At 44.4% G+C, this 15,000-nt stretch overlaps 1 protein-coding gene across 1 annotated transcript in view; it reads left to right on the forward strand.

Moving 5' to 3' along the window:
* LOC143281874 (adhesion G-protein coupled receptor D1-like) overlaps positions 1 to 14,903 on the forward strand; it is an 18,683-nt gene extending 3,780 nt beyond the window's left edge. Inside the window, exons 3-6 of the mRNA XM_076587140.1 lie at positions 860 to 1,122; positions 2,306 to 2,375; positions 3,425 to 3,612; positions 9,445 to 14,903. Coding sequence (XP_076443255.1) covers positions 860 to 1,122; positions 2,306 to 2,375; positions 3,425 to 3,612; positions 9,445 to 9,710 — 787 coding nt within the window. The 3' untranslated portion in view covers positions 9,711 to 14,903. The remainder of the gene's footprint in view (positions 1 to 859; positions 1,123 to 2,305; positions 2,376 to 3,424; positions 3,613 to 9,444) is intronic.
* Positions 14,904 to 15,000: the final 97 nt, after the last annotated feature.

The raw sequence follows: 15,000 nt of genomic DNA on the forward strand, positions 1-15,000 counted from the left end.
AGGAATTGTAAACATGTTCTTTCAATGGATTTATAGCTTTTCACCACAGTTTACTTCATCATCGTCGTCTTTTCTTTTTCCTTCTCCCTCAACTCCGTGGGGCGCCATACAGGAGGACTCTTCATCAGATTCCAACAGGTCTGTCAGTGAAGCGTGAAGAATCATTGGGGCGCCGTACAGGAGGACTGTTCATCAGATTCCAACAGGTCTGTCAGTGAAGCGTGAAGAATCATTGGGGCGCCATACAGGAGGACTCTTCATCAGATTCCAACAGGTCTGTCAGTGAAGTGTGAAGAATCATTGGGGCGCCATACAGGAGGACTCTTCATCAGATTCCAACAGGTCTGTCAGTGAAGCGTGAAGAATCATTGGGGCGCCATACAGGAGGACTGTTCATCAGATTCCAACAGGTCTGTCAGTGAAGTGTGAAGAATCATTGGGGCGCCATACAGGAGGACTCTTCACCAGATTCCAACAGGTCTGTCAGTGAAGCGTGAAGAATCATTGGGGCGCCATACAGGAGGACTGTTAATCAGATTCCAACAGGTCTGTCAGTGAAGTGTGAAGAATCATTGGGGCGCCATACAGGAGGACTGTTCATCAGATTCCAACAGGTCTGTCAGTGAAGTGTGAAGAATCATTGGGGCGCCATACAGGAGGACTGTTCATCAGATTCCAACAGGTCTGTCAGTCGGTTAAATTGCTTGTCTGTTACCCTCGATAATAAAGATTTTGCCTTGTCTTGTCTTGTCTTGTCTTGGGACAGGAACGTCAGTCGATACTGCACCGCGGTAGAAGTTAGATTGACCATTATTTTATGCTGAGGAATGTCTATGCCAACTTACTGGTGTGCCGACAGGAAGTTGCACAAAAGCCTTCCTCAGCAGACCCTGTTCAACATGTCGCTGGCCCTGCTCCTATCCTGGGTCACCTTCCTGGCGGGAATCCAGCGCGTGGAGGATCACGTGACCTGCGTGGCGGTCGCCATGTTGCTGCACTACTTCATCCTGGTCACCTTTCTCTGGATGCTGGCCCAGGGAGTGCTGCAGTACTTCATGCTGGTCAAGGCCATGAAACGTCCTTTTACCCGCTACATGCTCAAGGCCGGAATACCTGCCTGGGGTGAGACACAGATGATCGATTAAAACATGATACCGTCATTCACATTTCTTCAAATTTAAAATTCAACTGAAAATGTGCTTCCACTGTTTACACAAATGAAAGGGAAAAATCTATTATTGGTGAACAGATTATTCTACTACTTCTTCTCATTATTATTATTATTATCATTGACATTATTATTACTAGTAGTAGTTATTATTATTATTAGTGACATTATCACTACTAGTAGTTACTATTATTATCATTGACATTATTATCACTACTAGTAGTTATTATTATTATCATTGGCATTATCATCACGAGTAGTAGTTATTATTATTATCATTGACATTATCATCACGAGTAGTAGTTATTATTATTATTATTATTATTATTATTATTGTTATCATTGACATTATTATCACTAGTAGTAGGCTTAGTAGTATAAGGACGTTGTGTGTACATGCAACAAAGGAAAATAAGAGGACGTGCTTCACACATTGTCAACGAATAACCAAAAAAGTTACATTGATATAATCATGGAGTTCCTCTCATCAAGCTAATTAGTATGAAAATACCGAACAGTACCTGTGTACTTCGGAGACTGATGAAGTACCAGTTTAACTGAAAACAGTGCAATAAGGTGTGTGTGTGTGTGTGTGTGTGTGTGTGTGTGTGTGTGTGTGTGTGTGTGTGTTTTGTGTGTGTGTGTGTGTGTGTGTGTGTGTGTTTGTGTGTGTGTGTGTGTGTGTGTGTGTGTGTGTTTTGTGTGTGTGTGTGTGTGTGTGTGTGTGTGTGTGTGTGTGTGTGTGTGTGTGTGTGTGTGTGTGTGTGACTTCATGTTTTTGATATGTCATTCTCATCATTTAGACATAAATCCTCAAAATGCTGTCATGCACAGCTGCAAAATTTTGAAAGCATGTCATGTGATGCTGACGTTTTGTCACTAAATAATGCTTCATTAGAGTAGAATAGCATCGATTTGATATTAATTGGTAGTGATGTAAGAAGAAAAAAACCACTTGTTTCCATATATATGATATTAGAATTACAAGTTTTAAAGACATATCGTCTATCGTTGTTGATATATATATATATATATATATATATATATATATATATATATATATATATATATATATATATATATATATATATATATATATATATATGTGTGTGTGTGTGTGTGTGTGTGTGTGTGCAGGTCTGCCTGTCCTTCCCGTCATTATTGTGTCCGCGGTCGATGTGGAGCTGTACCGTGGAAGGGAAGATTAGTAAGTTCATCCTGTCTCTGCAAATTTCGGCACTGCGACTTGTCAATGATGTATGGCGGTTAATACTGAAGTTGATGCATGTAGGCCATTTCTGCCTCGTCCAATCTGATCATAAGCGTCTTGTCGTTGAGTGTTGGGTTCCCACTCTCGATGCTGCCCACGCCCCTTCAGCACATGCCAAATCACCCCTCCCCCTCCCCCCACCTCCCCGTCTCCACCCTACCCCCACCCCACCCCCATGTTGATTCGATTTAAAGTAGTAGTTTATATGATTGTAGGAGCAAACATCCCACGGCCGCTCCACTGAACCCATTTCCCTCGACCTTCAGCGTCAGACGAATGTCTGTAAATGCATGTGAATACACCCTCTCTTTGTTCTAGCTACAAATCGGGTTTAATACTATGTTAGTTAACAGGCCCCACACTCAGCTTACACCACAGATTGACATAAGTGTACAGTTGGGCCAACAGCAAAGTGAGAGCTGTATGATCGACTGTTTCTCCATTGCAATGGAAAATCATTTACAGCTTAGTCTTTAGTGAAAGACTATGACTCTCTAACTGGGAGGCAAAATTGCACTGGCTCTAAGTGCTGCAGCCTTGCGGGCTAGTTGGCCTTTGGGAACCATCCCAACGCTTACTGTCCTAAATCTTCTTGGCCGAGAGATTTGGGGTGTAACTTGGGCAAGACACTCTCCACAATAATAAAATCTAGCTCAGATAGTCGGGACAGCAGTTACTTCCTCTGCTGTTCTGGTGGTCATAGTCGAACACGACTATCATATAGTTAGTTAACAGCGGTTTGGTTTAGCTTGAACCATGCTAATGTGTGAATGGTTCTTATTTTGCAAAAGCTCACCATCACAGCAAAGCTTTTCTTGGGTTGGCCATGGATTGTGTGAATGAATGAATGAACGAATGAATGAAGGCCCATATATATCTATAAAAACGCTTCTGAGACAATGGGCAGTGATCATTAATGTGTACTAGTTTGATGTAATGAACAAGAAATATCTGCACTGTGTCACATGTGTTGTGGTTCTGTTCAGCTGCTGGATGTCGCTGACGGCGTTTTACTACGCCTTTCTGGCGCCAATCGCCGTCATCGTCACCATCAACATCGTCATCTACTTGCTGGTGGTGGTCAGCATCTGTCGTCGCCCCAACCTAAGCAGTGGTGGCACCAGTTACACTGCCATCAGCGTCCGTGCCTCCGTCAGCTGTTTTGTGGTGTTGGGTACGCCGCACGCACTCATGCAAGCACGCAAACACTCACTCACACACACACACACACACACACACACACACACACACACACACACACACACACACACACAACCCCCCCCCCCAAAAAAAAAAAACCTCACCTATTTCCATATATTTCTCGAGTTTTTGTTGTTGACATATCTCTCCCAATTAATATCAAATTGATGCTATTCTTGGAAAGATAGCTTGATGAAATAAGAAAATTAGAAATTAGACCCCCCCCCCCCTTCCATCCCCCCAAAAATCATCGCTGTGCAGTCAGTATAGCATCTGTTGAGTGTGACTGTGCCTCCCTGTAGAGTGTAGCATCTGTTGAGTGTGACTGTGCCTCCCTGTAGAGTGTAGCATCTGTTGAGTGTGACTGTGTCTCCTGTAGAGTGTAGCATCTGTTGAGTGTGACTGTGCCTCCCTGTAGAATGTAGCATCTGTTGAGTGTGACTGTGCCTCCCTGTAGAATGTAGCATCTGTTGAGTGTGACTGTGCCTCCCTGTAGAATGTAGCATCTGTTGAGTGTGACTGTGCCTCCCTGTAGAGTGTAGCATCTGTTGAGTGTGACTGTGCCTCCCTGTAGAGTGTAGCATCTGTTGAGTGTGACTGTGCCTCCCTGTAGAATGTAGCATCTGTTGAGTGTGACTGTGCCTCCCTGTAGAGTGTAGCATCTGTTGAGTGTGACTGTGCCTCCCTGTAGAGTGTAGCATCTGTTGAGTGTGACTGTGTCTCCCTGTAGAGTGTAGCATCTGTTGAGTGTGACTGTGCCTCCCTGTAGAGTGTAGCATCTGTTGAGTGTGACTGTCTCCCTGTAGAGTGTAGCATCTGTTGAGTGTGACTGTGTCTCCCTGTAGAGTACAGCATCTGTTGAGTGTGACTGTGTCTCCCTGTAGAGTACAGCATCTGTTGAGTATGACTGTGTCTCCCTGTAGAATGTAGCATCTGTTCAGTGTGACTGTGTCTCCCTGTAGAGTACAGCATCTGTTGACCCACAGAGCCCAACCCACCCACCCCCAGGATGACTAGATGGTCATCGTCGATCCCGATGGACGAACCACACCACGTAGTGACTGTGTCTCCCTGTAGAGTGTAGTGACTGTATCTCCCTGTAGAGTGTAGTGACTATATCTCCCTGTAGAGTGTAGTGACTGTATCTCCCTGTAGAGTGTAGTGACTATATCTCCCTGTGGAGTGTAGTGACTATATCTCCCTGTAGAGTGTAGTGACTATATCTCCCTGTGGAGTGTAGTGACTGTGTCTCCCTGTGGAGTGTAGTGACTATATCTCCCTGTGGAGTGTAGTGACTATATCTCCCTGTAGAGTGTAGTGACTGTATCTCCCTGTAGAGTGTAGTGACTGTATCTCCCTGTAGAGTGTAGTGACTGTGTCTCCCTGTAGAGTGTGGTGAATGTGTCTCCCTGTAGAGTGTAGTGACTATATCTCCCTGTAGAGTGTAGTGACTGTGTCTCCCTGTAGAGTGTAGTGACTGTGTCTCCCTGTAGAGTGTAGTGACTGTGTCTCCCTGTAGAGTGTGGTGAATGTGTCTCCCTGTAGAGTGTGGTGAATGTGTCTCCCTGTAGAGTGTAGTGACTATATCTCCCTGTAGAGTGTAGTGACTGTGTCTCCCTGTAGAGTGTAGTGACTGTGTCTCCCTGTAGAGTGTAGTGACTGTGTCTCCCTGTAGAGTGTAGTGACTATATCTCCCTGTAGAGTGTAGTGACTGTGTCTCCCTGTAGAGTGTAGTGACTATATCTCCCTGTGGAGTGTAGTGACTGTGTCTCCCTGTAGAGTGTGGTGAATGTGTCTCCCTGTAGAGTGTAGTGACTATATCTCCCTGTAGAGTGTAGTGACTGTGTCTCCCTGTAGAGTGTAGTGACTATCTCCCTGTGGAGTGTAGTGACTGTATCTCCCTGTAGAGTGTAGTGACTGTGTCTCCCTGTAGAGTGTAGTGACTATATCTCCCTGTGGAGTGTAGTGACTGTGTCTCCCTGTAGAGTGTAGTGACTGTGTCTCCCTGTGGAGTGTAGTGACTGTGTCTCCCTGTAGAGTGTAGTGACTATATCTCCCTGTAGAGTGTAGTGACTGTGTCTCCCTGTAGAGTGTAGTGACTGTGTCTCCCTGTAGAGTGTAGTGACTGTGTCTCCCTGTAGAGTGTAGTGACTATATCTCCCTGTGGAGTGTAGTGACTGTATCTCCCTGTAGAGTGTAGTGACTGTGTCTCCCTGTAGAGTGTGGTGAATGTGTCTCCCTGTAGAGTGTAGTGACTATATCTCCCTGTAGAGTGTAGTGACTGTATCTCCCTGTAGAGTGTAGTGACTGTGTCTCCCTGTAGAGTGTAGTGACTGTATCTCCCTGTAGAGTGTAGTGACTATCTCTCTGTAGAATGTAGTGACTGTGTCTCCCTGTAGATTGTAGTGACAATGCCTCCCTGTGGAGTGTGGTGACTGTATCTCCCTGTAGAGTGTAGTGACTGTGTCTCCCTGTGGAGTGTGGTGACTGTATCTCCCTGTAGAGTGTAGTGACTGTGTCTCCCTGTAGAGTGTAGTGACTATCTCTCTGTAGAGTGTAGTGACTGTATCTCCCTGTAGAGTGTAGTGACTATATCTCCCTGTAGAGTGTAGTGACTATATCTCCCTGTAGAGTGTAGTGAGAGTGTAGTGATTGTGTTTCCCTGTAGCGTGTAGTGACTGTGGAGTGTAATGACTGTGTCTCCCTGTAGAGTGTAGTGACTGTATCTCCCTGTAGAGTGTAGTGATTGTGCCTCCCTGTAGAGTGTAGTGACTGTATCTCCCTGTGGAGTGTAGTGAGAGTGTAGTGATTGTGTTTCCCTGTAGCGTGTAGTGACTGTGGAGTGTAGTGATTGTGTTTCCCTGTAGCGTGTAGTGACTGTGGAGTGTAGTGACTGTGTCTCCCTGTGGAGTGTAGTGACTGTGTCTCCCTGTAGAGTGTAGTGACTGTGTTTCCCTGTAGAGTGTAGTGACTGTGTCTCCCTGTGGAGTGTAGTGACTGTGTCTCCCTGTAGAGTGTAGTGATTGTGTTTCCCTGTAGCGTGTAGTGACTGTGGAGTGTAGTGACTGTGTCTCCCTGTGGAGTGTAGTGACTGTGTCTCCCTGTGGAGTGTAGTGACTGTGTCTCCCTGTAGAGTGTAGTGACTGTGTCTCCCTGTAGAGTGTAGTGACTGTGGAGTGTAGTGACTGTATCTCCCTGTGGAGTGGAGTGACTGTGTCTCCCTGTGGAGTGTAGTGACTGTGTCTCCCTGTGGAGTGTAGTGACTTTATCTCCCTGTAGAGTGTAGTGACTGTATCTCCCTGTAGACTGTAGTGACTGTGTCTCCCTGTGGAGTGTAGTGACTGTGTCTCCCTGTAGAGTGTAGTGACTGTGTCTCCCTGTAGAGTGTAGTGACTGTATCTCCCTGTAGAGTGTAGTGACTATCTCCCTGTGGAGTGTAGTGACTGTGTCTCCCTGTAGAGTGTAGTGACTGTGTCTCCCTGTGGAGTGTAGTGACTGTATCTCCCTGTGGAGTGTAGTGACTGTGTCTCCCTGTAGAGTGTAGTGACTGTGTCTCCCTGTGGAGTGTAGTGACTGTGTCTCCCTGTAGAGTGTAGTGACTGTATCTCCCTGTAGAGTGTAGTGACTGTGTCTCCCTGTGGAGTGTAGTGACTGTGTCTCCCTGTAGAGTGTAGTGAGTGTAGTGACTGAATCTCCCTGTGTAGTGTAGTGACTGAATCTCCCTGTACAGTGTAGTGACTGTGTAGTGTAGTGACTGAATCTCCCCATGGAGTGTAGTGACTGTATCTCCCTGTACAGTGTAGTGACTGAATCTCCTCATGGAGTGTAGTGACTGTGTCTCCCTGTAGAGTGTAGTGACTGTATCTCCCTGTACAGTGTAGTGACTGTGTAGTGTAGTGACTGAATCTCCCCATGGAGTGTAGTGACTGTATCTCCCTGTACAGTGTAGTGACTGTGTAGTGTAGTGACTGAATCTCCCCATGGAGTGTAGTGACTGTATCTCCCTGTAGAGTGTAGTGACTGAATCTCCTCATGGAGTGTAGTGACTGTGTCTCCCTGTAGAGTGGAGTGACTGTGTCTCCCTGTGGAGTGTAGTGACTGTGTCTCCCTGTAGAGTGTAGTGACTGTGTCTCCCTGTGGAGTGTGGTGACTGTGTCTCTCTGTGGAGTGTGTTGACTATATCTCCCTGTGGAGTGTAGTGACTGTATCTCCCTGTAGAGTGGAGTGACTGTGTCTCCCTGTGGAGTGTGGTGACTGTGTCTCCCTGTGGAGTGTAGTGACTGTATCTCCCTGTGGAGTGGAGTGACTGTATCTCCCCGTAGAGTGTAGTGACTGTGTGTCCCTGTAGAGTGTAGTGACTGTGTCCCTGTAGAGTGTAGTGACTGTGTCTCCCTGTAGCGTGTAGTGACTATCTCCATGATGAGTGTGGTGACTGTGTCTCCATGTGGAGTGTAGTGACTGTGTCTCCCTGTGGAGTGTGGTGACTATCTCCCTGTGGAGTGTAGTGACTGTATCTCCCTGTAGAGTGTATTTACTATATCTCCCTGTGGAGTGGAGTGACTGTGTCTCCCTGTGGAGTGGAGTGACTGTGTCTCCCTGTGGAGTGTGGTGACTGTCTCCCTGTGGAGTGTAGTGACTGTGTCTCCCTGTGGAGCGGAGTGACTGTGTCTCCCTGTGGAGTGTGGTGACTGTGTCTCCGTGTGGAGTGTGGTGACTGTCTCCCTGTGGAGTGTGGTGACTATCTCCCTGTGGAGTGTGGTGACTATCTGCATGTTGAGTGTGGTGACTGTGTCTCCCTGTGGAGTGTGGTGACTGTGTCTCCCTGTGGAGTGTGGTGACTGTGTCTCCCTGTGGAGTGTGGTGACTGTGTCTCCCTGTGGAGTGTGGTGACTGTGTCTCCCTGTGGAGTGTGGTGACTGTGTCTCCGTGTGGAGTGTGGTGACTGTGTCTCCGTGTGGAGTGTGGTGACTGTGTCTCCGTGTGGAGTGTGGTGACTGTGTCTCCCTGTGGAGAGGAGTGACTGTGGAGTGTGGTGACTGTGTCTCCGTGTGGAGTGTGGTGACTGTGTCTCCGTGTGGAGTGTGGTGACTGTGTCTCCGTGTGGAGTGTGGTGACTGTGTCTCCCTGTGGAGAGGAGTGACTGTGGAGTGTGGTGACTGTGTCTCCGTGTGGAGTGTAGTGACTGTGTCTCCGTGTGGAGTGTGGTGACTGTGTCTCCGTGTGGAGTGTGGTGACTGTGTCTCCGTGTGGAGTGTGGTGACTGTGTCTCCGTGTGGAGTGTAGTGACTGTGTCTCCGTGTGGAGTGTGGTGACTATCTCCATGTTGAGTGTGGTGACTGTGTCTCCCTGTAGAGTGTGGTGACTATCTCCATGTGGAGTGTGGTGACTGTGTCTCCGTGTGGAGTGTGGTGACTATCTCCCTGTGGAGTGTGGTGACTGTGTCTCCGTGTGGAGTGTGGTGACTATCTCCATGTTGAGTGTGGTGACTGTGTCTCCCTGTAGAGTGTGGTGACTATCTCCATGTGGAGTGTGGTGACTGTGTCTCCGTGTGGAGTGTAGCTGATCCTGCCTGTTGAGCGTGGGTGTCTCTCTGCAGAGTCGTGTCTTTCTGTAGAGTGTGTATGTCATTATATCCTTCTGCTGAGAGTGACAGTCCTCAGCCTGGATTGGCGTTGTGTTGCTCGGCCATTTTTGGCACAATAATTACAGTTCAGACAACGGTATGACCATGCTGAGATTCAAGCACAAAGTCCAGCTTTGCACTGTATATGCCAAACGTTTTCCTCCTCTTTTTTCTGTCTTCCAGGTCTCAGCTGGATCTTTGCCTTCATGGCCGTGGAAGACGCTCGTCTGGTGTTCCAGTACCTGTTTGCTGTCACCACCACCTTCCAGGGCTTCCTGATCTTCCTGCTGTACACCGCTCGTGACCGTGATGTCCGTGGTTTTTTCATGAGCAAGTTCCGCAAAGAGGACAGGAGCTCCACGGTTTCTGAGCACAGGAGGCCTTCTGGCCCACGGCGTAATGTGGAAACACCATCCACCAAGGAGACCAGCTTCACGCGTTCCAAGTGAACTGCTGTCAGTGAAAAATTGACTTTTCCCCGGGATGAGCCGCTTTTTCTCAGTCTGAGCGAATAGAGTGGCAAGGGAGAGGGAGCAGATGTTGGGGAAGAAGTTAGAAAGACCTCTGTTGGTTCAAATGAGGTGGCTTCACTACTTTTTTTTTTCCTTTGCACCTTGCACGAGATTTTTGCTGAAACGACTGTTTAAGTGTCAGAATCACCAATTGGTATCAAACATAGAATCAGGTTATTTTATTGTCATAAAGGTCAAGAGTGACTGTTTTTGTTGTTGTTGTTGCTTTGATGTATATAACAGAATTAAGCATATTAACATAATTGATACAGAAGACAAAGTTCCATTACTTTCGTTTTTTACTTAAACAATGTATGTTAAGAACAAACCGCGCTACTTACGTAGTCTCCGATTATTTATCATGCATATGTGTACATTGAAATATCTGCAGTATTATCTTGATAAATGTCCTGTAATTTTTGTGGCTTTTTTTAACTATTGTTTTTTATATGAACTTTTTCTTTCAAATCATCATGAAGCATAATCATATTGACAAAGTAATCAATCTCGTCCTCTACTCTGCTGCAGCGTGTTCAGCTCAGTTCAGTTAACTACCCAAGGAGGCGTCACTGCTTTCGGACAAATCCATATACGCTATACCACATCTGCAGTGTGACATGATCTTATCTCTGTTGGTATTTGTTCACATATTTCTTTCCATATCTGTAAGTCATATTCCTGTAGGTATATATATGTGATAGTCAGTCGTGTCCGACTATGACCAACAGAACAGCAGAGGAGGTAACTGCTGTTCCGGCTATTTGGGCTAGAATTTGATTATAGTGGAGAGTGTCTTGCCCAAGTTACATCCCCACTCTCTCGGCCAAGAGGGTTTTAGGACAGTCGGCGTTGGGATGGTTCCCAAAGGCCAACTAGCCCACAAGGCTGCAGCACTAAAAGCAAGTGCAATTTTGCCTCCTATAGTTTGAGAGTCATAGTCCTTCACAAAAGACTAAGCTGTAAATGATTTCCCATTGACTGGAGAAACCATTGATAATACAATTCCTGTAGCTTATTAGGCACGATTTTAAACTGTACTGGTTTAAGATCCCCAGTCTTCCCTTATATCATGTAACACATATTATGCCTTGTTACACAAGTTATCTTGCCTTGTGATAACACCTCTTTTCTATGGTTTGATTTCTTTCATAATCTGCCGTGAGGGTCCAAGTCTAACATGTGTACAGGAAGATGGAATATAGCAGTACATGCAGGAGTCTGATCTTGTGCTTCATCGAGATGTTTCTGTACGTCCTTATAAGTTTCAGTCTGGAGAGTGCTGATATTTTCTTTGCTACCCTTGAGAGGATCTCAGGTTTTGATCCTTCATTGCTGATGACGGATCTCAGGTTGGGGGAGTGTTGAACAGTTCCTGGTTTCTATCCCTGGTCAGTTACATCAGCAATGATGGTGGTGGTGTGGCTGGCCATCGACTTAAGACTTTTCGGCGCTGATTTCCATGCCAAATATTGTCGATGTGTCATCTAGTTTTCTAAGAACCTGAGTGAGTTCTTGCTCACTACCTGCCAAGTCGTCGATGTCGTCAACGAAGCGAAGGTACATGGTGGTTCTTCCTCCATTGCTGATACTGTTGACATGATCTTCACGCGCGTCAGTCAAGATCGTTCCAGGAACATGTTGCACAGCGCGGGAGCAGAAGACAGCCCTGAAGGACTCCAGCAGTACAGAGCTACTCTCCAACAGCACCATGTGTGATTACCGCACAGCTTGCTTTGGAGTATAATTTATGGATGGTGTTGCCCGTTGTTTTTATTTTATTTTTCCCTTATTTTCTTTTTTTTTTCGTTTGTGGCTCTTGGTGCTTCCCGTCGGTATCTTCAAATGTCTTTTTAAAGTCTGTGGAGAAGTGGTAGAATTCCGTCTGGTGTTGGAGACGTTTTTCGCAAAGGGTGCGCGGATTAAAAACTTGTTCGAAGGCACTTCTGCGTTTGTGGAATGCTGCCTGTTCTTTTGCAATGATAATATATGTGTGCAGCTGTAATCTGTTCAGAATGATTTCGAGCATTAATTTCTTAGAATGGCTGATCAAACTGATGGTGCGATAGATGTGGCAGTGTTGGAGATTTCCTTTAGTGGGGAGGGTGATGACAAGTGAATGGGTCTGTGTCGTGGACCATTCGCCTGTTGCCAGATTTCGTTGCAGACGACAGGATATCAATCACCGCCTCTCCACCATGTTTCCAAAGTTCTGCAGGGATGTTGTCGATGCCTGTCGTCTTGTCACATTCTAGCAGCTTCACTGCTGTGACAGTCTTCATCCGGAGTATTGGGAAGTTCTCCGCATTTGGTGAAGTTTGCACTGTCAGTTCCCTGGGGTCCTGTTGATCTGTTTGTTGTTGTGTGTGTTTTTGTTTGTTTTTTTACGATGTCTTGTTTTTGTGTGAGACCACTGTCGTGGAATGTGATAACTTTACTTTGTTTCTGCTTGGTCAGGTCTTTTACAACATTAAATGCTTTTTGTCGTTGCTGTCAAGGTTTTTCTTAATTTCTTCACACTGTTGTTCAGTCCATGTTTCCTTTGCATTTTTCATTTATCGATCGGTTTTCGTGTTCGTAGCACTGTATATCTCTTTTCTTTTCTTAGTTTTCTTTTGTTATTTTAAAATCGTTATTGTCACACATCTATGAAATACTATTAATTTTCTTTTGTTATTTTAAAATCGTTATTGTCACACATCTATGAAATACTATTAATGTTGTGATGCATGGCGTTGATTTCCATCAGCTGATCCGTATGACATCTCTTGCCATTTCTGTCATCATTTGCTTGAAATCGTTTCTGAGTGCTTTTTGATTGTCTTCAAGCAGAAGCAGAAGTAATGACTGATTACAACTGGTCGGCGTTGCCAGGATCTGTCAGTTTATAAAGGCTGAATATGAGTCGGCTAGGTTTTTTTTTCTTTCATTGGCCGTGGTCACTGTCAATGTCAGCTCCTGAGAACGTTCTTGTTTCACAAGAGTAGGTCTATCTGGCTGTGATGCTGACTGTTTTAAAAGTGCCATGTCTATCGTTGGGATGCTGTGTACTCACTAGAGTGTTAGCAGAAACAAAGTCATCCCTGGCAAATTCTGGCAGGCGTAGTCCGCTATCATTGACATTTCCATTACAATAGGGGCCTCAGCAGTTCCTCTAGCCTTCTTGGGCATGTGCACCAACCTTGACATTCCAGTGACCCTGAATGGTGAGGATGTCTTTCTTGTCGGCCCTGTTGATGACCGTTTGAAGCTGGGTGTAGAAGCCTTCAATCTGGTCATCATCATAGTCTTGTGTGGGGGCAGAATATTTACAGCACAGTGAAATTGAATGGGTATGGTTCATAAGCGAACAGTCATGATCCGACTGGAAACCGGGCAGCATCTGAATACTGAGGTGTTTATATTTTTGTTGACCATAAAGCCCACTTCGTGTACATATTTGTTTTCTTCTCCATAAAATTACATGACATGCCCTTTGGTCTGAATTTTCCATTGTTTTTTCATTCAGATTCTCAGAAGCCGAGGACGTGTCAGGTGTTTCTGTCCATTGACTTTCATGGATTTACAAAATTTGAAAAGCTAAAACGGGAGATTCATATACATAATAAATCACACAGAACGAAACTAGATAAGGTGTGAGGAACCACCATCCCCATCATTAATACACGCGTGCACATTTAAAATTAATATGCAAAATATGCTTGGGTGCTTAGGGTAGGAATCAAACATTGTAATATGCTTGGCACAACTTTTTTTTATTTACTTTTTTGTTTTTTTGGAATCATTATGCGTAAGACTAGGTTATGATGCATCGATTCAAAATATGTATGTACCAGCATTTTGTGATAACTGCCGAAAGATACTTTCGCATGAAGTTTCCTTGTCATATTTAATTAGATCCGGCAATTTAAATATACAAGAACGGAAATCACAATTTAGATTATTAATGACTGTGATAAGTATTTCTTTTGCCTGAGGAGCAAAGGAACTAAAGCACATGGAAATGTCCTCAAATCATGACTTCACCGTTTTCACCACCACCAGTGTCATACATCCGGGTTCGGAAGTCGACCAAGATGCAATTAATGAAAGCATTTTGGTATGTTTTAAGCATGTAATAGGCACGCACTGCTTATACAATGCATGGATTGAGCAAAAAAAAAAACAAAAAAAAAAAAAAAAAAAAAAAAAAAAGACCGTATCACCGTATGTGCCAAAAAATATGTGCTAAATGCAATTTGAATACTGATATACCCGTAAATGAAAGGTTACCAGGCTCATAAAATCAAGGCAGGAAATAGAAAATATCTTTCTCTTTCGACATGTCTGTGGTAAAATTGACAGAAGGCTGATGCACATATGTGTCTCCGTTTGAATGACGGCCATGTGACTGAACTGTTCATACACTGCTCATGGGGCATACACTTCAGACGTTTGTATCATTGTTCTGTTTTTCTGTGTTAATATCTCTCATGCCTGCAGAACTTGTTCCCGCGTGTGCACGTGCATAGCCTCTCCTCTACCCTCCCGCGCGTGTACATACACACATACATATATACAAGCATGCATACACTTAACACACACACACACACACACACACACACACACACACACACACACACACACACACACGTTTCATAAGTGGAAGAAGCAGAATGTATATTCATTCTGATAGCCATAAAAAATTAGCACTCATAATCTTCATTTTCTTCTTTTTTTCTGTTTACACTATTTGTGTATTCTTGATGAACTGTACATATATATATATTTTTTTCCCCAAAAAAACATATTTTTTATTCAGACAAAGGTTTACAGATACAATATTTATATGTTTTGTGCATTAGAAAGTGTAGGGTAAGCATATAATTAAGTTCTAAGAACTGACAAGTCTATAACAGCAAAATAATATATGTTCAATGGCAAAATTCCAAGGTAGCATTGTATAGCTTATCTTGTATTAAACAGTTATAAAGTGCGCATTTTTCCACAAACTTGTTATATTCCATAGTTATGTTGAAGGCATACTTGTCTACTTCATATGCCTGTTTGAGGTCTTTTTTGAACATTTGTATTCTTGGTTTTACTTTGTTGATTCTACATTTGTATGCATAGAATTTAGCTATCAATAAAATGTATGAGAAATATTCATCAGTTTTCGTTTTGTTATGTCCAAAAAGCACCAGTGTGTCATTCAGGTTAAGTCTATCACAATATAAACACTTTTCTTTTA

This window comes from Babylonia areolata, chromosome 5 (assembly GCF_041734735.1).
Source record: "Babylonia areolata isolate BAREFJ2019XMU chromosome 5, ASM4173473v1, whole genome shotgun sequence".
Lineage (NCBI taxonomy): Eukaryota > Metazoa > Mollusca > Gastropoda > Neogastropoda > Buccinidae > Babylonia > Babylonia areolata.